Source organism: Carettochelys insculpta, chromosome 9 (assembly GCF_033958435.1).
Source record: "Carettochelys insculpta isolate YL-2023 chromosome 9, ASM3395843v1, whole genome shotgun sequence".
Taxonomy (NCBI): domain Eukaryota; kingdom Metazoa; phylum Chordata; order Testudines; family Carettochelyidae; genus Carettochelys; species Carettochelys insculpta.
Window position 1 is genome coordinate 16,998,767 of NC_134145.1, and position 26,753 is coordinate 17,025,519.

Sequence of the window (26,753 nt, forward strand, 5' to 3'; positions counted from 1 at the left end):
AAAAAAATTGGGAAGAAGGGTGCTTTAGAAATTGGGGCTGGGGTACCCTTTCGAAGGAACCCCAAATACATGGCTATTTTTATTTTGAACTCAGCACTTTCGATGGGCCAGTGCATTTGCATTTTCAAACAGCCATAATTTACATGCCCCTTCCAAAAGGGGGGGGTAGTGTAGCCACAGCCTGAGGGTTACCAATTTCAAAATAACTGCTATTGCAAAATTATTTTGAAATAGTGGTTGTATGGTGGAGATGCTAGTATGGTTTCCAGAACAGGTGCTTTATCTCAATAACTGATGGTCAAAATGAATGGAAGTTGTGAGGAAAGATTATAACAATATCTAATTATGAATGTTTAATTTAAACAAAATATACTACATTTGGTGTTCAGCTTATGGTCATGACACTGGGCTCCCTGTCCTGACTTGTCAGCATAAAACAATCCTTACCAGCTTACTAGATCTAGTTATTGTAATTAATCTATCATGTCTTGCTCAATTTTGGGAGCTGTCAGCAGTGACAGGTCCCCATTAAATAATGTATGAACTAAGATAAATTGCTGTTTATTATTTGAGAGTATGCTGGCATTTTTCTCCATTTGAGTGAATGTATGTGAACCACTATATTGCCGCTGACTGTGAAGACACCGATTGAATACATAGGTTGGCTACTGTATTAGTCTCAGATAGCTAGGCCTGCCCGTGCTCTTTCACCCTCATTTGGCATCATCTTCTAACAATGCTGCTCTCTGGTAAAGACGGCTGTGAAATTCATCCTGAATAATCAAGAGTGGTTGCTGAAGAGACAGTGCATGGTCCAGCCCCTTACACACAAACCAAACCACTTTTAACAACTGCTGAGAAACTCCCCACTTCCAGCCATTATATATACTGTACTTCCTCAGAAACTTCATCAGTTAGTTGGCAGTGTGGTGTCCTGCCAGTTTTCTACTTGTCTGGCTATTAAACATTTAATTGTGTTTCTGTAAATGACATTATTCAGTCCTTGTTCACAAAGCTACTTGTCAGTAAATTTATACACAATGCTTCTTTGGTGGTTCACATGGGAAATATGATAGCAAGCACCTGTGACGGACTTGGGCTGATTTGAGGGTCAGTGAGGAAGGAGGCTTCAATAGGTGACTAATTTTGCATCAGCTGTCCCTATTCAGATTAAAACCTTCAAATAACATTATAGTAACAAACAGGAAGCCGTGCTAGTCTATACACTATCAAAACAAAAAGCAGTCAAGTAGCACTTTAAAGACTAGCAAAATGGTTTATTAGGTGAGCTGTCCCACGAAAGCTCACCTAATAAACCATTTTGCTAGTCTTTAAAGTGCTACTTGACTGCTTTTTGTTTTAAATAACATTATAGTGCAGCACCTCTTTATCCTTCATTTGCACAATCTGGTGTATAATTAATCTCATTAAGCAGAGGGGGGTGGAAAGCAGATACGAATCTGTAATCTTCCCAATACCACAGACATGGAGAAAGCTAAGTGATTTCCTCAAAAGGGCTTCTTTATTTATAAGAAAATTTCCTCTCCGGTTTTCACATTTCAAAGTGCCCAAATGAGACTATGATGTGGATAAGCTACAAATAATTTCTGTTCTGGAATTAACTTCCTGTTATTCACTCAATGGGGTCTTCAAGTCTTCCTTAACTAAATAATACAGTGATTCGCCTATTGTGCTGCTTTTGAAGGCTATACTCCCAAGGTGGACATGAGATTTTAATATATGCCAAAGTGATCTTTGCCAAAGCAGTGGTTTTCCTTGCAGCCAGATGATCAATTCAGAGGGCGAAAAGGGAGGACTTGGAAAATTCGATATATATTGTTGATAAAGCTTTGCTGACAAGGCTCACAAGATCCTAAGAGGCTCTTGTGATAAGAGGCTCTCTCTTGACAAGATCACATCTGCTTTTCAGATACACCGGTGCAACTCGCAGTCATTTAAATCTGTGTACCCAAACAGCAGAACTGGGCCCTGATGTGTTTTCTAACAGCAGAATCATTTCATGTCTTGGCAACTGCTGCCTGGACATTTCACAGTAAATGGCATGCTGCATGCTAGCCCAGGGGTCTGCAACCTGAGGCTCCGGAGCTGTATGCAGCTCTTTAAGGACTTCTTTGTGGCTACCAACACTATATAATTGCAAAGTTAAAAAAACAAACCTCCTGATGATTTTCAATAAATGACGAAAGTCTGAAAGCCCAAAAATGAATAACTCATATCTAAATGGCAAATGATAGGTGATCCTGAAGTGCTGAATAACTCCCTGTAGTGTCCTCCAGCGAGAGAGAAGGTCTGAGAGTGAAAGTCAGGAAGAGAATGGTACCAATACACATGTACAGTGTGAGAAAATAGAGTATGTAAAAAGTTTGTGAACATCCTTCAGTAAACATGTATCACATTACAAATCACTGTGGGTGCACTGTTCTTAAAATAGGGGTTACAAAATGTATGGTTTGACGTTATTTATTAAGGACTGTCTCGTATTCACATGCTCTTGAATTATTAAGTTTTTTACCAAACTGGAAAAAAATGGCCCTTCTTGCTGTTTAGGTTGCTGACCCCTGTGCTAGTCTATTCAAAGGATTAATGGAAAAACTCCCATTGACTTAAGTTGACCCATGGTTTCACCATATATATTATTGACAGGTCTTAACACATCTTGAGCAAATTTTTTCAACAAGATTGGCCTCTCTTTTCTGGGTTCAATTCACCTGCAAAATTTTTAGCTACATTTTTGTACCCACATGAGAAATCTGTGTATTTGTACTTCTAACTTGCCTGCAGGTGCATATTAGCGTGTTAGAAATGTAACCACTCTGCACCAGCAATGCATGATGTTGGTTCAAAACCTAAAGCTGAATAGGTCACCTCTTAAAACCAAGGTGTGAGTTATTCTATATTTATTCTTTGTGTCTTGGTGTGCTGTGTCTAAATATTTCCCCCCTGTGATTCTTTGACATAGTCAGGATGGCAAGGTTCTTTCCACTGGAGCTGAGGAGATTATCCCAGAGATACTGAACACTCATGCACTGACATCAATAGGAACTGTGAGTACTCAGGGCCACAGAGTATCAGGCCATTATGCCTACATATTAGAGATGATCAAAAAGTAGAGAGCGTGTTTGCATGGGACGTGTTCATTTTGGGCAGACATTTAAACGCCAAAATATCGTGGCCAAGAACTGAAATATTTTTCTTGAAAATGTTGCTCTCGTGCCTTATGGGAGTTGTAGTTCACGCGATTCAAGCTCCAGTTCTCCTCTGTTGGCTTGTCTACTTGAATGGCCTGTACCTCCCATGAGGCATAACAGTCCCATGCATGGAGAGGAGAAATGGTGCAACACAGGAATCCCTGGCTGTGGTGTTTCATGGAAGATTGTGAGGGACTAATGTGTGTCTGTTTAGATTATCAGATTACAAACTTGCCATTTTGTTTGGCAACACTTTATTTTTCCCTCCGTCTTCTGCTGAGACCTCTAGGCTGGTGTCACAAAAATTCTTTCACCAAGCCAAATGTTAACACAGTGGAACAACACAGGGTCATTACCTTAGATGGTGTCCCCTTCAAATATGTGCACCCAAAGGCAGTGACCTAGCTGCTGCCTGAAGAAGTAGTTTAGCTAGGTAAGTTGGAAGCCAAGCAATGGATCACCTGGTAACCACTAAGGAGACCTGGGTGGTGTGGGGACTGGAACCTTATAAAAGGGAGATGCTCTCCTTGGCTGTTACAAATGGCAGATCAGCATTCTGACAAAGAAAGTAATTTTTTTCAGTTGTGACCCCCCCTGTAGTGGAATGGTGGGTACACTCAATTAGTTAACTCTGATAGGTGCAATTGCTTTCAGTGGTCCTGTCAAGTTGATTACTGGACAATGTTTGATTATGTGCCAAGTTTTTATATAAAACTATCTGTTTACTTTGAAGCTGTGGTCTATTAACATAATATTTTCCTGTGGTTTGAGCAGCACATCATAATGCTGGAATAAAGCTCTAAACCAGAGTGGATCTTCCTCCTTATTTTCACCCCTAATTATCTGGTCAATGTCAAAGAGGCATGTAATGTCATCTGTAACCTGCTTCTTGTCTGTAACCCACAGTGACACAAGCAGAGGGCTGTATCTGGGCATTACTGAACATGTACAAAATAGGCAAGAGCTGGAGCTCCATGAGGGCAATCTAGGTGTTACACTTTATGATATTTTAAAGAGATCAAGACCTATTTTGGAATCTCTCTCTCTCTCTCTCTCTCTCGTGCTTTTTAATACATCAAAACTCCAGCATCACATGCCACTATAATTCAGTAATGATGTACTTGCATGTTCACCACATTGTATAGTGACCTCAGTCTTAAGTGACTACTCAATATATTGCAAAAATATTGTTTTGCTTAATGCAACTGGCCTCCTACAGATGCTGGGTTATACTTGTAGTTACTACATTTGGGTCCACATTGGAGGTGGTCTGTGAAGGCAGGAGTTTGTCTGCTACAGCAGGTTTTATTGCACGCCTAAGAATGCAGTTGTGCAGCTTGGTTTGGAATTGATAAATGAGTTAAAATATGAGTTCCTCATGCTCCAAATCCTTAAACTGATCCAGTCCCCTCTATTTGTGAGAGGAGTCAATGCACAGAGCCAAAGCCCACTCATTAACAGCTATGATACAGGAGAGTCTTTGGTTTCCTGGAGGTATCTAGTTTTTGCTCCTGTTCCAAGGCAAGAAGGCCATATATTTAATTTAAATATCCACTAACTTCCTCCTTGCAGTGACTGTCTGATCATGCATTTTCTTATGGTAGATATTGTAACCCCCTTTTTCTCTTACCATGTCTGTTAATGTAGTGTTACAGCCAGGATGAGCCAGAAGAAGCTTCACGATCTCAGCGTTACCATGCTGACAAGCAACCATCAGCGCAGATGTTCCATCATCATCCTGCAGGTTGATGTCAGCCTTGCACGACAGTAAGGCTCTCACCATATCTCCCCTGTCATGGCTGACACCTAACATTAAGGCTGTCTGGCCTCCCTAGAGATATTGCAAGACAGATCAACATAGCAACATACCCACCAATGAAATGTGACTTATTTATGCAATCTAAGTCTGCGTCTACACTATGAGATAAATTCGAATTTAAGGCAGTTAGCTCGATTTTACCATGTCACTGTCTTCACTGTAAAGACCATTAGCTTGATTCTGAGTGCACTGATCTCGAGATTACAAAATGGCAGCTACCTGATGGGTATAGTGTCAAGCTTGAATTCAGAAGCTCAATTATAGGCCAGTGTGGAAGCGCCACATCTTAAAATCGAATTTATTAGCCTCCAGAGGTGTCCCGTATGTAACCCACAATGCCTTTCTGACCGCTACATTCATGGCAGGGGCTGTGGGGAGCAGGGGTGGTGCAGGATCAGGACTGGGAGTGAGGAGAGGTTCAGGGGCAACGTTCCTGCTAATATTTTGTTATGTGTACAAACAAAGGCATATGTGAATGTGCACCACCAGCTGAAACACTTGCTGTTGACTGTGGGCACTCTGATAATCAGCTGAGCAGCATCTGAATCTCTCTTGGATGGCTGTCCATGTGGTCATCTTAGAGGGATTACTGCCAGGAGATGGGAATGGGGGCAGTGCAGGAGTCAGAATGGGGCCTGGGGCACTGATGGTTACTTATCACTCTATTACCTTCTAGCTGTTTACAAACTGATTGCTTAATTATTTGCTCCATTATCTTTTCAGGTCTCTGGTTCACTTGTACAAAGAGGGACTGTTGATGGTTATGTACCTGACTGGCCCGTATGTTTACATTCCCTTCTTTCAACAGCTTTAAGACCACCTCCATGTCTTCATCACTCTCGGCTGATGCCAGTGGTGTGATCATCACTGCAGTATACCCAGCTTTATTTTGATAGTCCACATCACAAACACCTAAACATGAGGGTGGAAGGAAAGAAGGTCATGGAAAATCTACAGATAATGCAGGGTTAACTCACTTAGCCAAAATACAATACACTATTTACAGCCAGATAACGCAGACCTTTGAGGAAATCTTCAGGTTGTTATTTATGGCTAGTTGCATTGTCATAGGACCTACTCTTTTAAGCTTTTTTTTTTTTTAAACTGTTCTCATATTACTGTTGAGATCTGAAAGTGAGACCTAGAAAGTTGAAGATAGAGGAAAGCCAGTGGTCGGTGCTGAAGACCTGAGATGCTCATTTTTGCTCTGAGTTCAATGGCAATCAATTTCAATTGCATGGAAGTCAGGCAAACAGCACACTACGGAACAGCTGTGGAAACTGTGCAGATCACAGAAAAAGTGCTAGAGATGATCAGCTGGTCAGAAAAAAAGGGAGAGAAGAAAGGAAAGAGAGAAGGAATCCAAAAAAGTAGAGAAACTGAAAGGACAGAGAAAAGAGTAGTAAGAGAAACACTGGAAAAGAAGCTATAACTGAGTAGGAGTATTCCAAAGAAGTGAAACAAGTGAAGTTGAAGGAGACAAGCTGAATAGAAAATGAATTTAATTACTGTATTGCAATTATAGAAAATGTGACCAGCAATAGATGTAGGAGACATGAAAGAAAAGCAGAAAAATAGAAAAGGAAAATATGGCAACTTGGAGATCGATTTTTTTTTCCTCAGTGAAATTAATGGGAACTTTTCTACTGCCTCCACTGAAAATGGATATAGGGCCTGAGATGACTTAGGAACTACTCCTGCTCCCATTGATTTCAATGGGAGTTAAGCCCCAAATTACCTTAGAGGATCTAGGCCCAAATGAGTTCAAGATTGAGAGAGCTGGCTGTAAGTAGAGTCCTTGGATGTTATGTATTTCTCAAAGCTACTTGGAATTTTCTTTCTGAGCATTTTAGGTTGGCTTATGATCATCACAAAATGGCACTCTGTTATGCTATCATTGCTTTGTATGGGTGACATTCGCCCCTGTACAGAGGACCAGTTTCAGATGTATTTAAGTTCTCAGAATAGGGCCTAAATGGTGCAGCAGAGGAGTGAATTCTACCCAAAGTGCAGCCTAAATTTGATCTTCTTCGGTTGCTCCTATACCCAAGTTTTACTAATGTCAGCATTATAGAGCAAATATAGCTATGGAACAGGCTGGATTCTGACCTTCTGTTTGCGCAACCTCCAGAAACTTGCCAGCTATGAACCTATATGGTTAGTAATTAAATGCTCACCTGAAAGAACGCAGGTTGTTTCTCATAGGATGTTTCAGGCTGAAGTGACAGCAATTGGGAAAATCTTTCATCTGCAAACTAAGCAGTTTTGGGCTGATTCTGAGCTACACTAGCTCCTTCATGTTGCTTTGGCATAGGGAGACCAGATGTCCCAACGTTAGGGGCTTTAACTTATGTAAGACCCTATTACCAACCCCCACATAGACCTTATCTCCCCTCTTGCCCCAGTCCCGATTTTTCAGCCTTGCTCTTCTGGTCATGTACTGTGGCAGCCTGGGGCATGAACACATTCAAAATTGATTTGTTTCAAAATGTGAATGAACATTCACGGTAAATGTGCATCAATAATTGTTCTTAATACAGAGGCAGCATGCAATTGGTACTATTTTAATTTTATTCACTTAACAAGTCTCCATTCATTTTATACACAGCAAAAAAGCTAATTCTATTAAGAAATACACCACTCTTAGTGTTCCAGTGTGTGCTATTATACTCTCAGCTTTCTTGTTTACTGTGCCTAAACATTTAAGTATCCCCCTTGGAGCTTAGTCGCCTTGGGGTATTTGCTAAGAGACTAGAACAAACTTCCTTCGATATTCTGAGGTTGCTTAGAAGTCTGTTAAACAATTGGTTTATAGATGTGTATGATAATATGCCATTTTCCTCACATATAACAGATTGTCTCGCCAGCCAAGAAAGGCAAAAAAAAGCTTCATTATTCTGTCTGAAAAGTGCCTCTATTTTATCTGATAAAATCTCAGCTGGAAGTTTAATTTTTTGCAGTATGAGCTAAAAGTTCAAAAGTTCAGCATGCATTTCTAGCTTCTAAGCTAGATGCCATTATTACAATCTAAGGCTCTGATTTTACCCCTGGAGCCCAATATTTATGCGAGTTTAAGTGCCCAAAGCGAGGCACCCAGTGGGATTTTCCAAAGCACCTAGGCACATAATTCCTATTGAAATCCCGCTGATGTCCATCTGCATCTTCAGGCACGTAAGGGGCCGATCCAACCTCTACTGAAGCCAATGGTAAGACCACCCCGACTTCAAAGTTGGTGGATTAGCCACGTGCTAGGGAGTAAGCTTCCCAGGATTGGGCCCTAAAATGGTAAGCAGCTATTTAAATCTGAAAAAGACATTAAATGTAATGATATGAAATAATTAGCAAGCACCAACCATTCCCTCCCACCCAAGGAGGGGAAAAAAAAAAAAAGCAGGAAAACATCAGTTCCCACCTGTGTCTAGTAGAAGGTTCACAATGAGAAAGTTGGAATGGGAAACACTATAATGAAGAGCTGTATTCCCATTTCCATCGGCCAAGTTTATGATCATCTTCAGTAACTGGGGATGAACTGTTTTGAATTCTTTGAGATAAGCTGCAACAACCTCTGGGCTGGAGGATTTCCTGCTTGCAACTCGGAACCACTCTTGATGGACAGCGTTCAAGGCGTGTCTCTAAAATACCAACATTGCAAAGTCACTTTTGGGACCCTTTTTTCAACTTACCTGCCATGATGCCTGTTGCCTTACCATAGGTTTGGTCCCTGGTTCTTTCTACTTTCTGGATGGTAAAGAAAATTGTGCATTTCTTGGCAACACAAAGGGTTGTTTGTTTTAGCAAAGAGAATACCAAAAAACACCTTTAAAAATAGATGTACTTTGTAACTGGTTTTTTTAGTTTGTTTGCTAAATGCCAATCTTAAAGGGAATTAAATTGATTAGTTCTCTATATGAATACCGTAATGTGGGTTCTATAACACATGGAAAATTTTTCTTGTGGGCAAGTTGTCACTAGACTTCAGTTCAAGCAGTGTTTGAATTTATTGGCATATTAGTGGATAAAAATATCTGAGCTCATCTTCTACATTCTGTTTCTAACTAGAAAATACATCTTCACCATCATCCATATTAAAATATTTAACCAATTTGTGTTTTCCTATCTTCAGCAATAATAAGAAAACAATATTTATCCTAAATACGCTAGAAATCCATGTAAAACAGTAGTTTCTCTATTTACCTCATGCTGGGGAAAGTGCATAAGGGTACTGGCCGAAGAGCAACCTAGGAAGTAAACTGTGATTACTGTTACTCCTGAATCCCACTGTTTCCAGGGTAGGATGTACTGTGCACCAGCCCCATACCTATCACAGTATATGTGCCCTTCATTTGGTGCATCTGTGCTGTCCCTCACGGTTGGCTTGGGAGGCAGGGGCTGTGTCAAGGTTCTGCACATTCCCCAGCCGCTGTGTGCCCACCAGTGTGGGATGGGCTTTGTGGAGGCTGCTTTTCCCTAAAGCTGCTACCTGCAGTGTGGCGATAGCCAGTGTTCCCTGTAAGCCGTGTGCTTGTGCAGCCACTCACAAGAGTTTCGAATGCTGCCTTGCTGATTAGCTGTGCTCACAGCTAGGTTTTGGTTTTACTGGTGGTGCACATTCACACGTCTTGGTGCACAAAAATTTATTCTGCACACAAATGGAAAAGATTAGAGGAAACAGTGATGGTAACTGGCATAGGGCAGCAAGGGGAAGGTTCACTGACCTATGAAGAATAATAGGATGGAGCAAAATACTGGCTTCAACTATACATGTATAGAACAAACAACTAGCAGCCAGCTTTCACAAGCACAGGAAGAAATTCTTTAGTACTACATGCTACATCTACTGCTCTATTCTGCGGTGATTAGGCCTCAGTTGGAATACTGTGTCCGGTTCTGGGAGGCATATTTCAGGAAAGATGTGGAGAAATTGGAGAGTGTCCAGAAAAAAGCAACTAAAATGATAAAAGGTCTAGAAAATACGATCCATGAGAGAAGATTTAAAGAACTGGGTTTGTTCAGTTTGGAAAAAAGAAGGCTGAGAAGTGACATGATAGCAGTGTTCAAGCACCTAAAAGGGTGTTACAAGGAGGAGGGAGGACAATTATTCTCCTTAGGCTTTGATGATAGGACAAGAAGCAATGGGTTTAAATTGCAGCAAGGTAGGATGAACATGAGGAAAAATTTCTTAACTGTCAGAGTAGTTAAACACTGGAATACATTGCCTAGGGTGGTTGTAGAATCTCCATCACTGGAGATATTTAAGAACACATTAGAGCTAACAGGGATGATACAAGTTGTGCTTGGTCTGTGGGCAGGGGACTGGCCTTGATCTCTCAAGGTCCCCTTCTAGTTCTAGTGTTCTGTGTGTCTCCTCTCAGAGATTCAGCTTTTGTATGCAAGGATTCAGCACTCAGTGTTTCCAATAGGCACTGACATTCCTGTAGAACTTTCACCTGTCTACGCTTTAAAAATTCCTAATAAGCAAAAGTCAATGAAGCATCATTGTCATTCTCCTGGTCCACCCATAATCAGTCAATTTGCTGAGTCTCTCTGAGACCCTGTTTACAGACTGTGTAGTCGCATTTTTGTAGCGATACTTGTGTCTTCACACTTCACCCCTGCCTGGAGATCTAGTACCCTGCCTTTGTCATACTCTCAGCTGCTTGGCTACATAAAGAGGAAAAGAGGGTTGGCAAAATTTTCCCTACCTCCAAAGCTCTGCTTGTTAAAGCTAGTACAAAATTCTTTTGCATGGAGATCTGCTTGATAAAGCAAGGTGTGGGGGGAGAACCCTGGAAGCCTATTACAACTCGTCTTTCTGTGACCAGAAGAGGACATGGGCTGGAGAAGTGTGGTTCCTATATGTATTGTGACAACGGTGAAGACTACTTTGCTGCGTGATCCATTGTGTTTAGTATGCAGGATGAGATTTGTATTATTTTATTCCCCTTGCAGTTGAAACAGGGAACAAGCATTTAAAGGGGGAAAGGAATTTTTATGTCAGTTTTTGTTGGGCTCAGTTGGAACTGAGGAAGTGTAGAAAGATTTCTCCCTTTTTCTACAGGCCATGAATCCACGTTCGGGTGGTTTTGACTTTCAAAATCAAAACTAGACAACAGCCATTACCTTGACCCACCTCTCCTTATAAAGCTGCCTGTGGCTTGCTACAATAACTCTGCAAAGCATTGTGTGGATGGTCTAAACTCTAAATGGTACTGGGGGTTTGCATTTTGAATTCAAGTGAAAAGACCGGTACCAAATATTGGTCATTGGTGGTCCTTATTTCTGAAAGGTGTTTGCTCAACAGCAGGCAGCCATCAAGAAAATCTTCTGAGGGTTTGCATCTAAAAAGGAAAAACACTTATAAATCCATGTTAAGAGACAACTAGTGCACTCTAACCTGGAAAGATAATTTGTAGTGTGTATCTTTAGGCCCTAGTGTGGCAAACAATTATTCATGTTGTTCATTAACTTTGATAGGATTGTGGGCATAAAGTTAAGCATATACATATGTGTACAGGACCAGAGCTATAGCCTGTAAACTTTGCATAGGCAATCACGTATTTTTTTTATTTACAAATCACCTCTTCAACAAAAATTCATCCAAAGGCAATTTTTTCCCTGGACCTTCCAGAAGATCCATTATAGAAACTGAATGTTTGTTAGGACAAAATAGAAGATAAGAAACTTGGGATTCTATACTACATGAAGAAAATATGTAGCCGTTTAAAGCCTGATCAAGTGCCCACATGGGTCAATGGAAGTTTTTCCATTGACTTCAGCTGATGTTGCATCTGGCCCAAAACCAGTATGTGACGTGTGATGATGAGAGGATAGATCCAGTTCAATACCCCTTATTAAATACAAAAAGCAGCATATGGTACAGAAAATCCTGCTGCTACATTGATTTTCACAATATGAATATTCTGTTGTGTAGGCATACAGTTTGAAAATTGGCATATATGGCAAATGTGCCATATTTTTTGCAAAGAAAATGTAAGGACTTAAAGTCCAGTTTTTCTACATGCTGAACTTCTCCAGCCCAGCACCTTTGGGACTGAGCAGTGCCAAAGGAGAGAATTTTCCAGACCTAAGGAGATCAATATTGTCTTGCAGCATTACCAACGCTTCCACTTCTTATTGGGCTCTTAGAAGAGATTTAGACGTAAATAAGAGCAAAATAACAGCACAGAACAAGGAGAGCCAGGACTGGTGACTATAAATAAACTTTATGGGATCACAGGCAACTTGGCCACACCAATGATAAGTGGTCATCTGGCTGACTAAAATCATGGCAGATTACAGATGCTGCCAGATGAGATGATACTGGACTGGAGAGGTTCAACCTGTAATTTTATTTTGAGTTATTTCTCTGTGAAAAGCACAGATCTCTCTAAAACTTTTAATGAAATGAGAAGTTAAAGCAAACACATGAGTCCAGCAATACTATCCTCCTGTATCTGCAACCTTATGAAAACTGAGCCACACAAGTACCGTGTGACTTGGAATCAATCACAATGATAGACTAAGGCTGGGTTTACATATGTCCCCAGCTTTGAAGGGGGCATGTCAATCAGGGCAACGGGAGATTACCAATGAAGTGCTGTGGTGAATACGCAGCACCTCATTAGCAATCTCCCATCACCCTGATTAACATGCCCCCTTCGAAGTTGGGGGCAAGTGTAGAGAAGCCCTTAATATTTCTTTTTCTTTCTTTCTTTCAAAATTGTATTCATAAGTTTGCTATCAAAATGGCTGCAGTCATCCACTGAAATTTGGAACCAAAAAAAAATAAATAAAAAAAGTCACAATTTGCCTTTGTTCCCTATTCGACATTACCATTATGGTGCATAAGCCTGTTTATCTGATTACCTGTCAGTCTTGGGTTGAGTGCTAGCCACTGTTATTTGTTCCAGTTCCTGTGGCTCATTGTCTTCATGTCTAGTGCACTGGGAGACTTCCACTGAGGCATGTTTGTTTTCACTGGCAGGATTCACCTGTCTGGACTCTAAAGTGTCATACCTCCTCTCCATCTCGCTGTCAGAATTTCCTTCCGATGAGCTGTCATCACAGCTTGTGTCCTCACTTGATGTCGTTTCATAACTAATTGAGGACAGCAGATGTTATTCACTTTTCCTTCCCCCATTGCAACTATCAGGCCTGTGCCAATACCCATTGAAGACACTCACTGACTTCAATGGCCCTTGGATGAGGCCCTTAGAAACATGCATGTTAGGCACAGTAAAAATGTGTCAGTGTAAGAGGTTAGTACCAAGCCAAAACCCTAGATCCAGTCCCAGACTTTGAGGTTCAAACCTACTACATAGGGACTTGGTGCCTTTTACTGCAAAGGATCCCAACATGTTTCACAGAGTGATGCTCAGATTCTGGTATCTTTGCTTATGTAGAGTGCCACCTTCCTCCACAAGTAGCCCCATGGATTTTAATGACTACACGTTAAATAGGTAGCAAGGCTATCAGAATCTCAGACACTGACCTGCACTGACTTCTGCAGTAAACAACAGCACTTATATGGGCCGAGAGGGAAACCCAGGGATCATTTCACATGCATAACGCCATGCCAATTGAGGAGAAAATATAAATGTTTAATCAGAAATAAAAATCAGTGGAAGAATTCTTCGACCAAATCGTATCAATTGGTATTCTGTACCTGTTCCTTCGGTGATCCATTTTTTAAAACAATTACTCAGCTATCACTCTCACACAAATAGGCACCTTCTCATGGGTAAGATGTGAATTAGAACTCCTTGGTTTATACACAGGAACCAACAGAGGTCCACATATGCACATTTTGTAGGTGCAGTTTAAGATGCTGTTTTTGAAAACTTGTCCCACAATCACATTATTAATGCATGGGACACTTCAAATTATAATATTCCATTTACAGCTCATTTGGACAAATTGTCTGATTGTTTCAACTGTTTGACATAGAAAGCTTGAAGCAGTATTAAGAAAAGTTGATAGACTTCAGCATGTCTCAAAAGAACATTTTCTTCATAGTTGCATTCTGTTTTGCACTTACAAGTTTCTTGAGATAACACAGCTATTAGATAAGGGTTCATAATCATACATCTTCATGTATCAAATATATAACTTCATGGTTTACCTCATTTGAGCATGGCTTTTGACGATTGTCTGATTAAGCAACAACTTTTCGCCGTAAGTGAGCTTCACTTTATCCTGGTAAGGTGGCAATTTGCATACATACAAAATATACACCCCTTCTACACCAAGCCCAAATATAACCCTACATCAATTTTATTCACTCAGAAAGGAGTGCTTACTTATACTTTCCTTTTAAGTGCTCCTGGAAGCTTCCAGAGGGTCGACACTGGAAACAGATGTCGACTGATCAGTGGAACAGGTGGCAAAGGGGTCAGAATTCATTATGCTGCCCCAACAATGTGCCTCAGACCTTGCCCAGAAAGGCCATTTCTGTGGTAAAATGCCATGTTATCTTCATTTACTCCTTGGCCCCTCTGCTCGAGAGGTCCACAAGAAACTCAGCCAAGTTCACCAATGCATTACTCTTTTGATGGTCATGGATTTTGCTCAGTGCAAATTAGATTAGATGTAACTGAAAAAAATCCATATTCAAATTTCTATTACTTACACACTCCACACACCCCCAATGTAGTATCAGAATGCCTCAGACTGGTAGGAAACTACTGTCCACACTTTACAGTTGCAGAACTGAGGCTCAGAGCGCTTAAGTGACATGCCCCAGGTCACAAGGGAAACCTATGACAGTGCAGGGAATTAAACCTGGATCCCCAAGAACCCAGGCAAATGCCTCAACAGTATCCTTCCTGTCAACACCTCACTCATCTGTTAGTGGAGAGCCACTTCCACCTCTCACTGCAATCTGCTGAAGAACTCCCATTTGCTTGAACAGGAATTGGATCAGACTCTGAGTTTCCAAGTTGATCATAATGAAAATAAATTAAATGTACTGGGTTCTGTTCAAGTCTCAGTGAACAAGTGTCCACATAGTCTCCACTCTGATCATAGCACTAACTGGCACTTTTTTTTGGTTGTAGTGATACAGAGACCAAGGACAGAACAGGCTCAGCTAGAACTTCTTCTAGGCCAATACTAAGGCACTTTTGCAGGCAGGGGGTGACAACTTGCAATGTAGCTGCCTGTGCAACACAGACTTGCTCTAGGCCCAATGAAAATAATGGGAAGGCTCACACTGACTTTGAGGTTTTGGATCAAGCCCTAGATGATTTGTGTGCAGAGGATGTCAGTCTTCAAGGATGTCAGTCCAGTACCAGTCGTTATTGCTGTTAAATACTGACGTCCCAGTATTTCCCATCAGATTTTACTGCCAAGTTATCAATAGTAGATTGAAGAAGGGATAATAAGGTGACATTGCAAATGAACTTTTAATTAAAGATTTGAGGGGGAAATTGTATTTCCTAAGAGAGACAGATGAGGATAATATTGTTGGTGAAAAGACAGTTTTATCAGCTTAACTGATGCTTACCCACCATTTACCCCAGCAAACTGAAGATTCTTTTTGGTCCCATTACTTCCTGCATGGAAACCATAATCTTTCTTTTTCATGATTGATTTAAGACTTGTGGTTGGAGAGATTTCTAGCAAAATACAAAATCACAGATTAAGACAGTATCTATGTTGCCATAATCGTCGATTAGCAGTCTCAACTTTATTGTATGCCTGGAACAAACCACAAAATATAAGTACAATTATGTCACACTTATCTAGGCATGTTATGTTTATGTTTCCTTTTAGCCTATGAATAGAACCCTATGCATCCATGGATATTTGCCTTGTGGATACTAATGTGGATATGATTTTTTTTACTCTAGTATTCTGTAAGTTTGCAGATATTCATGGATGTCTGCATCCACAGTGCTGGATATGGCTATCTGAGGAAACTTTTTGCAGATGTAGATACTAATTTTGTATCCATGCTGGGCTCGCCTTCTGAAGGAATTTATATATATGTATTACAGAACCGCAGAGACAGGTATATATGGTCTAACACTGGGCTGCAACCATTAAAATAAGGACAGATCTAAAACACCTATAAATGATTGATAAGTATCCACATGTTATCCTAATACAGGTATGCTTTACTGGTCTAATAATGTTCTATAAACCCCTTAACTAGGTCTTTTTGCACTTTGAATGCTAATGTCACTGAATTTCATGCACAGTGACCTGGGTAACACTGTTAGTGTCAGCCTCATATAATACTATAGCAATGAATTGCTGCACCAAAATTCACATCCTCGCATGTTATATTGCTTGAAAATATAGGGCTTGGATTCAGTTACACTAAGACCCCCTAACCTGGCAGTATAGAGGAGACTTAATGCAAATGATGGTCAGCCTTCAAAAAAGAATGGAATAGTCTAATTTCACAAGGAGTATTCATTAGCTATTTATCTTAAAGGACACAGGTCTTTTTCAAGGCCATAGTCCAGATCCTGGTGCAAACTGGCTTAGCTCCATTAACGTTAATGCTGATTTGCACCAGAGCAGGCTCTGACCTGCGATCACCAATGAAGTGCACAAACATAACATCCAGTTAAGAAAAGTGATGAGCAACTTTTCTTGCTAAACCAGTCCCTCTCACTAGCATCAGGGAACTTTGAATAGTTCAGATTGAGTGTAAAACTTCAAGTCTTACACCATCCTGTCTAGGTTACCCCACTCCTCTTTACTTAAGGACACACAAAGAGCCTGTTTTTGATTTCACTGACACTTGCTCTACATTGATGTAACACTACTGACTTCAGCAGTTACTCCTGATGATGCTGGTATAAGCGAGTGCAGAATCAGCCCAAATGCTTTTAGATCTGTACTGATGTTATTTACCCAACTGTTGATACTGCGTGTTTGAATTCTCCTTATCTGCTGGTGCTTGGGTAGAATAGGCAGATAACAGCAAGTTTAAGGAATTGACTATCTGATTCTGGATGGAACTAAGCTTTGATGCAGGCTGCTTAATAGCACTTGCTAACTCTGGATATCCATGCTCCAAACACATCCACTGCTCTTGCAAAAGCTCCTGGATTTTTTTTACATATTGGCTTATGGGGTCATCTACAGAGGAATTCTGTTGTTCTGTATGGTTTTCCTCCTTGGCCTGATCTTGCTTTATATCCTCAGCTAAAAGTGGTTTATTTACACCTGGTTTATTCCCATTTGAGTCAATTCTTCCTGTTCTTGAACAGCTTTCTCCAACTGGAGAGCTAGCCACCCCAGACTGTCTGTCACAGTTGTTTCTTTGATTTTGACAGTCATCATTGATCGGCTCATCTATCTTCAGCTCAGTGAAGCATGGTGTAAAGACAGGAGGCTCAGTGTCTGTTCCTCTTCCTTTCTGTTTGACAGGAGATGCAGCCCCTTTCTCTCTGACACCAGCATGAACATCTGACAACTCTTGATCGCTATGAAGAGGGATTCTTCTTAACTCCTTAATCTGCAAGTTCATGTCCACTCCAGAGGCACCACACCCTACAGATTGTGTAGCGACTGGAATATTAACATTGATGCCTTTGTCACAGGCCTCCTTAAAAGCGTTTGCTGGCATGAGTTCAGTGTTCACTGAAGCATCATGGTATTGCAGGACGTTTCCATCCTGCTTGGATGGTTTAGCTTCTTCGGTGTTCTCCTGACAAAGTTTCCCTTCCAACTGAGCTTTGGAGCTTGACAACATTTTAATGCTTTTCTCCTTTGCCTTGATCTCACTATCCTGCTGCTTCAGCACTACTCCCATCTGTTCAAGTTCCTCTATTTTGCTATTTAGTTGCTCCTGCAGAACAGCGATCTGTTGTTTCAATGATGTGATTCTGCTGGGTTCTCCTGCATCGCAACACCAAGGTCCAAGATTCAAGTTTTCTTCATTGGCTCTAGTCCATATGCTGCTAACTTCAGCTTTCTCTGGCACACTTGGCATGATTTCACTTATGTTTAATTCTATTTCTTCCCGGTTTTCATTTTCATGTATAAGTTTGGGAGCATTTGATGAAATTGATTCATCCTTGAATAGTTCAGGGCATATATTTGTCTCTGGTGCATAGCATTCCTCTCCTCCGCGCTCTGTCACCAGGAGCAGCTCATGCTGGCTTTGACATGGAGATTGGATTTTCATTCTCTCCATAGGAAGCTCGGCTGGTTGGTGATCCAGCTGAGGGTTGGCTTTCACCTGTTGTCCCTGAGGCTGTCCATTTTTCTGGAATACTGCTTTGATTTGCTCTTGCATATTCCTTGGCTCTCTGGGGAAACTTAATGTCATACTATCAGAACAGTGTGAATCCAGTGACTCCTTTGGTGGGTTAAAGGGCATTTCTGTGAATCTCTTTCCATCAGGAGGCTCAGAAAATACCGAGGGACGAGAAGGCTTGGAGTACTGGCTTTCCTCTTCTGGACTTTTACTTGGTGGAAGTTTGGCTGGCATGCTGGAAGCCCTGAGCAGCTGTGGCCTCCCTCTACAGCTGCCAGGCTCTTCTTCATGGTGGATGACCTCTGCTTGTCTGATTGTCTCAGCTAAAAAGGCCTTTTTTCTGTAACTTGACTCCTCTGTAGTTAAAGATTGTGGTGCGTTGTAAGAGGTGATGAGACAGGTGGTTTCTTCTACTAGCGATGCCTTCCTTTGTGCAAACGAACAGGTTGCAGTCCAGTTCTTACTGGGAGAGGCAGCATGGGGACATCCATTCTCAGGCAGGCTGAAATTCCGAGGCAGCGTGCTGAACTTCGGCTGCTTGGCCTTCCTGTGAATGTGAACTCTTTTAATGGTGTTTCCTTTTTCAATGTCATCCACGTATTTCAGAAAGTCCAGGTCTAAATGGAAGCCATAAGGTGTTTCAACAGAATAAGGGAGACTTCTGGTTTGAGCCTTATCCTCAGCTGGTTTTGAGGGCTGATCGCCAGCTGAAATGAAAAGAGACATTTAATTTTAAAGAACGTTTTTTCTAAAAAAGCTCTCATCCTGTTTGCAGCAGAAAAAATGGTGGTCAGCAACAGTTTATTTTGCCTCAGCTTTACACCTCTTCCATTCATCTTCCACACGTCACACCAAAGCCTTGGCTGTGGCTGACAAGGCAGCGTTGAGTGCAGCGGTGCCCTGAGCTGCTGTAGGCCCTGGGGCAAGGTGGCAGGGGGGCCTCAGCTCTGCAACTCAGAACAGGCCATAGCTAAGAGTAGAAGGGGCGTGGCCAAGGGCAGTTAGCTCTCAATACTGCTCAGACCGCGGCACTGCCCCCCCACCTCTGCCACATGCAGCTGGAGCAGCGCTGCCACAGCAATTCAAAGGGCCCTGGAGCTCCGGCTGCTGCCGTTCCTACTTTGGCAACAGAGGTGGCCAGAGCCAGGATCCTTTAAAACACCAGGCCTGTAGGCAACTGACTCCTTTGCCCACACCCTGTCGGTGGGCCTTGACTGTGTGTGTGGTCAGGGAGGGCTGACAGTGCACTAATCCTGTCCCCTGAGGTAAGTTAGATCAGTCTGGAGGCTGTTCTAATTTTTAGCAATTACCAATAGCCCACAAGAGCCAAGCACAGCTGTCAGTGATCACTGGGACATGGGGAAGACTCCTTCCTCTTCACAGTGCTGTGATGGTCAGAAAGGGCTAGCTTGGCATTGAAGCCACCAAGCCCTTTGCCACCGGAACAGTGGTGGACAGCCTCAGACTAGCATGCACCTTTCTGGGCTCCACCTGTGGCCTGTGGACCCCCTGGATTGCCCCCCTTCCCCACATGCAAATCAGCTGTTCAGGGCTCTTCAGGTTCTGGGAGGGAGGGGGAGCAGCGAGGATGGCATACAAATCAGGTGATTCATGGTGCTCAGAAAGTGCTGGGATGGTCTGAAAGGAGTAAGAAGTGTGTGGCTCAAGTGCCCCACTGCATCAGAGGTACGGGGGGAGGGGAGCAGGCAGGGGTCTGCAGGCAGAACCCCAGTGAGCTGTGGGTTGCTGCAGCCCACTGAAACGAAGGAGGGCCACTCATGCAGCCCACTCCCTATTCTTGGTTGCCCTTCACTGCACTGTAACATGACCCAACCCCCCCACACACTGCAATGATCCTCCTGTGGCATGTTAAGCTGCCTCTAGAGTTGTTTTGTTCTGGTAACACAGCAAAGGCAGCTGCAGCACATCTGAGAATCGGGGCCCTCATCAGTATGCACAAAATGCTGACATGCAGTGAGGCTGCCTTCCTAAATCATTATGCAGTTAGCTTGTGTCTACCAGGGAAAGGGAGAAGGAATGATCTGCAGTTTGTCATTTCTAATGCTAATGTCGAGTCTGATTAGTAACATAGCCACAGAGCAACATATGCAAAAGTAAAATCCTATGTTCTAGAGCTGACGCATGTAATTGTTGTACTGGAATTTACTAAATCATGATTTTAATTGGCAATTATGTAAATTGAAGGTCTGGTAGGCTGAGCTACAAATGTGTCCAAGTATTATAAAGCTGCCTGATGTATAAGAAATCCCAATTCTAATGTATAAGAAATCCAGCTCGATACCAGACAGTGGAAACTATTCAGGACAGTTACATTTGGGAGTTTTTGCAAGTCAGGCAAAGAGATATTGGGTGGTCCTATATATGGTCACCACAGTGGTCCTTTAAAAACAAAGGCAGGGCTGAGATTGTCAAAAGGGAGTGATGATTTTGGATGTCCATATTAATCAAATAATCAAAGTGACAGCAGTCAATACAGAACCTTACAGTGAATGTGGATGCTAAAACAAGACTTTTTAATTCTTTCTCCTAATGACAGACATCTTTCACCTCAGGCTCAGATTCAGATCAGACATGCTCATATTTTTATGGTTGTAGGTCATTTCATGGTTTTACCTTCCTGATGTGTCTGTACAAAATGTAACTAATTTTGTGTGTTTCCCTAAAGAACGCTACAGCAATTTAAAATTTCTTGTACAGGTTGAACCTCTCTAATTTGTAACTCCCTCATCCTGCAAGATCCGTAAACCGGCATGATTTCAGTTAGCTGGACGGCCACTTATCGTGGGTGCAGCCAAATTTCCTGTGGTCCTATCAAGTTTGTTTCCAGCCACCAGTCTCCATGTTCTGTGCTGTTACTTAGCTATAATTCTCGCCTACATTTTTTTAGAAAGCCCCATAAGCAGTGGAAGTGTGGGTAATGCTGCTAGACAATATTGACCTCCCATGGTCTATCCAATTCTCTTGTCCAGCACTAGTTCCCGAGGATGTTAGATTAGAGAGGTTCAACCTGTACTGATGATGCACCACTTCCCTTCATTCTGGTTATTTCTTCTAGCATTATGTCCTATATAAAGGTACACGGCAAGTTCATAGAATGGGCAGAACTAATAATAAATCCACAGCTGCAAAATTCATGGGCCCAAAAGGTCAAACTAGGATGTCTAAAATTAAGCATCTAAATCCAAATTCAGGAAATAAAATAAAGCGGCTTTTTCAAATGTGAACCCATGAAATCATGGTGAGCTAGGACCGCTAAGAACCTCTGAAAATCAGGCCACTGGTTTAAATATTGGTATCAGGGCCCCACTGTAGTTACCCAAGACTGAAAACGTTTGAGCATTCTTCCCTTTGCCACTACACTCATGAGGCAGTCGTGCAGGGGCTGGTGAGACTTTGGCATAAAGGGCCCACCAACGAGGGATGGGTGGGTCAAGAGAAGGCTACTGCATAGTTGCCCAGCATTTCAAAAGGGCCTGGAGATCCTGTCTGCCTCTGCTGCCTCAACAGCAGCATCCAGGAGCTCCAGACCCTTTGAAACACCAGAGGAACGTCACTCTGCTGGTCCATATGAATTCTGACAGCCGGGGGGGTGCACTAAGGGCTGCTTGATCCCGTCCCTTCCAACCAAGTCTCTACCCCTTCTGGAGAGTGGAGCTGGGGCCTCCCACACCTTCTTCCCAGGCCTGCAGAGCTGTCAGCCCAGCTGGGCATAGATCTAGTCCCTTTCAAAGGTTCCCCAAGCCTTTACAAACAGTATAGCTGGAATACAGCCACCTCCGGGAAGCAGGCCAGCACACTGAAATTAGTTGAATTAGGAAGGAAAATTTAGTGTAAAGTGACACCAACGCAAAGCCCTACATCTCTTTTGAAAAGCAGAAGGGAATTGTTAGTATCCATAAAAAGGCAAAAGGCTTTAGTCTTTAAGATCTTATCTGAAAGCCCCATGCTTTGAAACTCCACTGTGAACAACAGAATTATAATCACAAGTCATACCAAGATGAGCCTGATGTGCGTCTTGAACTATGCACAAAACTTGCATATTTCCATTGATGGAAAACATAGACTCATAGAACACTAGAACTGGAAGGGACCTCAAGAGGTCATCTAGTTCAGTCCCCTGCACTCATGGCAGAACCAAACACCATCTAGACTATCCCTGACAGATGTCTATCTAACCTGCTCTTAAATATCTCCAGTGATGGAGATTCTACAACCTCCCTTGGCAGTGTATTCCAGCGTTTAACCTTCCTGACAGTTGGACATTAGGTAACACTTCCTAATCTAAACCTCCCTTCCTGCAGTTTAAGCCCATTGCTCCTTGTCCTATCCTCAGAGGCCAAGGAGAACAATTTTTTAACCTCCTCCTAACCCTCTTTTAGGTACTTGAAAACCACTATCATGTCCCCTTTAAGTCTTCTCTTTTCTGAACTAAAGAAGCCCATTTCTTTCAGTTTTCCTGCATAGCTCATGTTCTCTAGACCTTAAATCAGTCTTGTTGCTCTTCTCTGGACACATCTCCATGAAGTTAGAAGAGCATGAATTATTTAATGTATACATTAAATACCTTGGCTTCATATTGTTTACAGGACAAGTGTTCCATTCAACAGCGTTCAAGTAAAAATCACAACCCGCATACCATCTGCTTTCTCCATAATGTAGAATGTGGTCCAGACTGTCAGTTAGACATCACGCGATGAGTCAATAAGATGTAGTGCACCTAAAAAATTTAAAAGAACACTTAGACAAAGCAACAATGTTTATTTCAGAGCTCAAGTACACTGTACCCAACCCATGTTTAAGGTCTTCCAACTCGCTGTAGGGAACTCGTGAGTTAGCCAGAATGACCACTATTGAACAGTGATTTTTGTTTACTTTTTGGTACAACAAAAGTCAGGTCCTCTGATGAATGTAACTGACATTAGCAGATGTTACTGTGGTGCCTTGCCTGTTTTGTAACAGCTCTTTCCCCACTCTGACACTCCAAGTGCAGAAAGTGGGGGCCTGCAAAGATTTCAAACACCTTGCTTTTCTTAAAAAGCTTCCCAAGGTCACAGATTCCCTGGTCCTGGACGGTAGCTGCCACCACCCAGGTAAAAACAAAAACCCCTTAGCCTAAGACAATACATCTCAGAATGTCCCCTGTAACATACCCCAAGCTCTTAACCCTCCCTCAGCAGAGATCTTAGATACAAAGAACTGTGATTTTGTAGCTGACCTTTCAGTCTAGGGCATGCATATACACAGACCCTTCTCAGGACACAAGAATCAAATCATTTGCTTATAAAAAATTGTTCACAAAACAAGAGGAAATAAATTATACTGGTTACAGCACAGAGAATTACTTCCCTGGATTCATCTTCAAGATTACAGATTACAGGGGAAGGAATCAAATTATTAACCAAAGCCACTAAAAAAAAAGGATAGTCAGTCCACACCAAATTCAAAATAACCATAACCTGATCACTTCTAACTACACATTTCCCTTCTGTTTACATACCTGTGGCTGATTTTGAGATGGTCAGGATATTTATTGGATTCACTCCAACTGCTTGGCCAAAATCATCTTTCTCTGTCTTCCTTCTGCCTCAACCAGGCAGACAACGACCCCTCAGACTGAAACTGTTCTTACTTCCAAAAAAGTCTCTCCCTTCCCACTGGCTTACCTGACCACCCCCTTCTGCAAGCTGTCTCTGTTAAGGGTTAACCCTTTACCTGCAGTCATTCATGACAGCCTCCTGCTTCATGTATTCTGCAGCCAGCTTGTGTACAGAAAACATTCTCAAGAATATTTGAATATTTTCTCCCCTAGTGGTAACAATTCCTGCTTCCCAGAAACATCACAAAGAGATGCTGCTGTAATTAGCTATGAGCCTGGGATCTCTAACACATGGTATATGAACTCTTCACCCAAATAAACATTGATATCTATGAGATATAGTCTGTACTTTACATACTATGTAATATTTCATCTCCTGGCAAAAAGAGCAAGGGGTATAGATTACACAGAGTGGTGGCTTGTTTGGCATTTCTTTACATAAAGCAGCAAAAGTCTCAAAACTGATACTAAATATCTGTAAAGCAAGCCCCATTATTTCAGTGTGGGATTATATTAACATTATCCTTTGGCTAATTAACTAAAACAAAATTGTGCTTCTTGTAGGAACATATAACTTGTGTTTGACTCAGCCTGGTCATTGGCTGGAATATGAAAATCATCGTCTTTCACCACTTCCCGCCATCATATCCTGGTTCTGATGATAGGATGGCCCCATGGGTTTCAAGAGGGCTGTGGATGTTGGTAATGGGAACACCCAAGCCCAGTTAAATATGAAGCCCCTACTTCTTCCATGCCTGGGGACTGGATCCCACAGAGTTGAAGGCAACTGGCGCTCATCAGGCAATCAAGCACCCTATTGTATATACCAAACAAGAAAAGAAGTTGAGGGCCAGAAAGGGTGGATGATTTTCCAGCTTACAGGAGGAGACCGTGGATCCCTCTTATTGTTGGAGGTGTGTTTGCCACTCTCATAGGGAGAGCTTTTAGATCTGGGTTTGCCCTGAAAAGATAGCCAGGGATGACCTGCCCAGTGCAGACTGGAAATCCACCTTCTGCTGCTGCCAGGGCCAGAACTGTACTAGTGCTATGAGAGCAGCCTACTTCTCCTGTCAATCTCTGCGCAGGCAGGCTTCTTCCCTTCCTAATCTCTCTGCAGCAGGCAGTGCTTCAGGGGTCCAAATCATCGGGGGTTGCACTCTTAACTCTTCGAGCTGTCATCCACACAAGTGCTCAAGCGAGCAGAAAAAGGTGCTCCGGCATAAGACAAAATGTCCTGCCTCATTTCCCTGCTCTACCCTCCCAGCTCCTATCACATCCGCTGCTGCAGTTCCTTACTCTGAGTTAGAATCCAGCCTACTCAGAATTCCATTGCCAACTGCTCAAATGTATGGAGAAATGCAGTCAAACCCATTCCAAGACAAACCGGCTGACTAGCCATTCATCTAGGCCAGTGGCTCCCTACCTTTTCACTAGCGCACACCCCCAAATCACCCCCCAAAAACTATTTGTGGACCCCCAAACATGGTCCAAACCATTTGTGGACCCCCATCAAAGCCAATTCTATCCACTATGTACATGTCATGAAATGAAAAAGGAAACCACACCACAGATTTTTGGACAGCAATTAATAACATTATTGGAAGACATTTAATTTAAAAATAATCATTGATTGTAACTTTGCAATTTATTCAAAACTGATTTTCTATGATCATTTTAATTTATCTTTTATTTTTTTCATGGAACCACTGCAATACCCTTGCAGACATGCCACGTTGGGTACCACTGATCTAGGAGTAAGTTCAAATTGCTCTGCTGGATCCAGATACCAAGCCCCTTTTGCTCCTTTTAAATCTTAAAAGCTCCATATACACTACAGAGGTTTTTTTAAGGCAAAACTGAGGTTTTGTCAACAAATCTCATGGAGCATCTACACATGAAATGCGTTTTGTTGACAGAAACTGTCAACAAAAAAGCTATGCAGGCACTCTGGGGGGCCCTTTTGTCAACAGAGCAGGTCAAAAGATTGATCTGGTTTTATGTGTAGATGCGATCTGTTGACAGAAGTTTTGTCAAAATATCTCTCCCGATTGTACCTTCTGTAGACAGATGCTTCTAGTGTACATGTAGCTTTAGTGTTTTGCATGAAGAAGGAGTTCAGCGTTTAGCTCACAGTACTAAAATCCCTCCATGGACTTGTCCCAGTCAAATCATTGGCCTTTATCTCTCACTGTGTCAGTCATTCCACAATCTATTGTTGATCTCTTCTCTACCCTGCCACACAATCTCACCAAGGTTGGTAGAAGAGATTTCTTTTCCATGGCCTTTCCATGTCTTCCCACTTCACGTAAATGCTCAACTGAAACATAGCTTGTCTTAGTAACTTGCCATTCTTTATCCCTTAAATGACTATGACTCTCTTCCTGTGAGATTGGTTTGAATTTTCACCTACTTTATTTTTGTTTTAATGGTTAAAAAAGCTGCCCAAAGAATGGGACAGATGATGCTGGGATGTTTGTTTTAAAACATTGAAATGAAGTGTTGAGATTAGAGAGCTTTCAAATAAAGACACTAGAGAAAATGAGATTAAACTGTACTATATACCCATTTGAAATTGTGAAAATATTTTTATGAAACCACAACTAACTGGCAAGAAACTTATTGTTGCATTTAACAAGTGTGGCCTCTGCACCTAGGTGTGATGGAGTCTTCCGAAAGGTATTATTATAAAGAGAACACAAATATGATTTCAAGGTTGCTACCTTATACACAATTATAATTGGATTGTAACAGACACCTGGCAAACTAGCAATTTGCCAGATTAATGCTACAGAAACAGTCAGGACCACGTTTATGATCGATTTCAATACACTACTAATATATCCCCAGGCTAACTCCATTTTGTACATGAAAGGCAGTTTCTCCTGCTTTTTC

At 41.9% G+C, this 26,753-nt stretch overlaps 1 protein-coding gene across 2 annotated transcripts in view; it reads right to left on the minus strand.

Moving 5' to 3' along the window:
* KANK4 (KN motif and ankyrin repeat domains 4) overlaps nt 1-26,753 on the minus strand; it is a 46,394-nt gene that overhangs the window by 3,053 nt on the left and 16,588 nt on the right. The window contains exons 2-9 of one of the 2 annotated variants that reach the window (XM_075003189.1): nt 22,902-22,982; nt 16,894-18,951; nt 15,533-15,644; nt 12,895-13,125; nt 11,279-11,366; nt 8,441-8,660; nt 5,798-5,940; nt 4,840-5,040 (exon numbers count right to left, since the gene is read on the minus strand). In XM_075003189.1, the coding sequence (XP_074859290.1) occupies nt 4,840-5,040; nt 5,798-5,940; nt 8,441-8,660; nt 11,279-11,366; nt 12,895-13,125; nt 15,533-15,644; nt 16,894-18,951; nt 22,902-22,917 (3,069 nt within the window). In that variant the 5' untranslated portion in view covers nt 22,918-22,982. Of the gene's footprint in view, nt 1-4,839; nt 5,041-5,797; nt 5,941-8,001; nt 8,332-8,440; nt 8,661-11,278; nt 11,367-12,894; nt 13,126-15,532; nt 15,645-16,893; nt 18,952-22,901; nt 22,983-26,753 lie in introns of those variants that run through there. The other variant, XM_075003190.1, reaches the window with a different exon arrangement.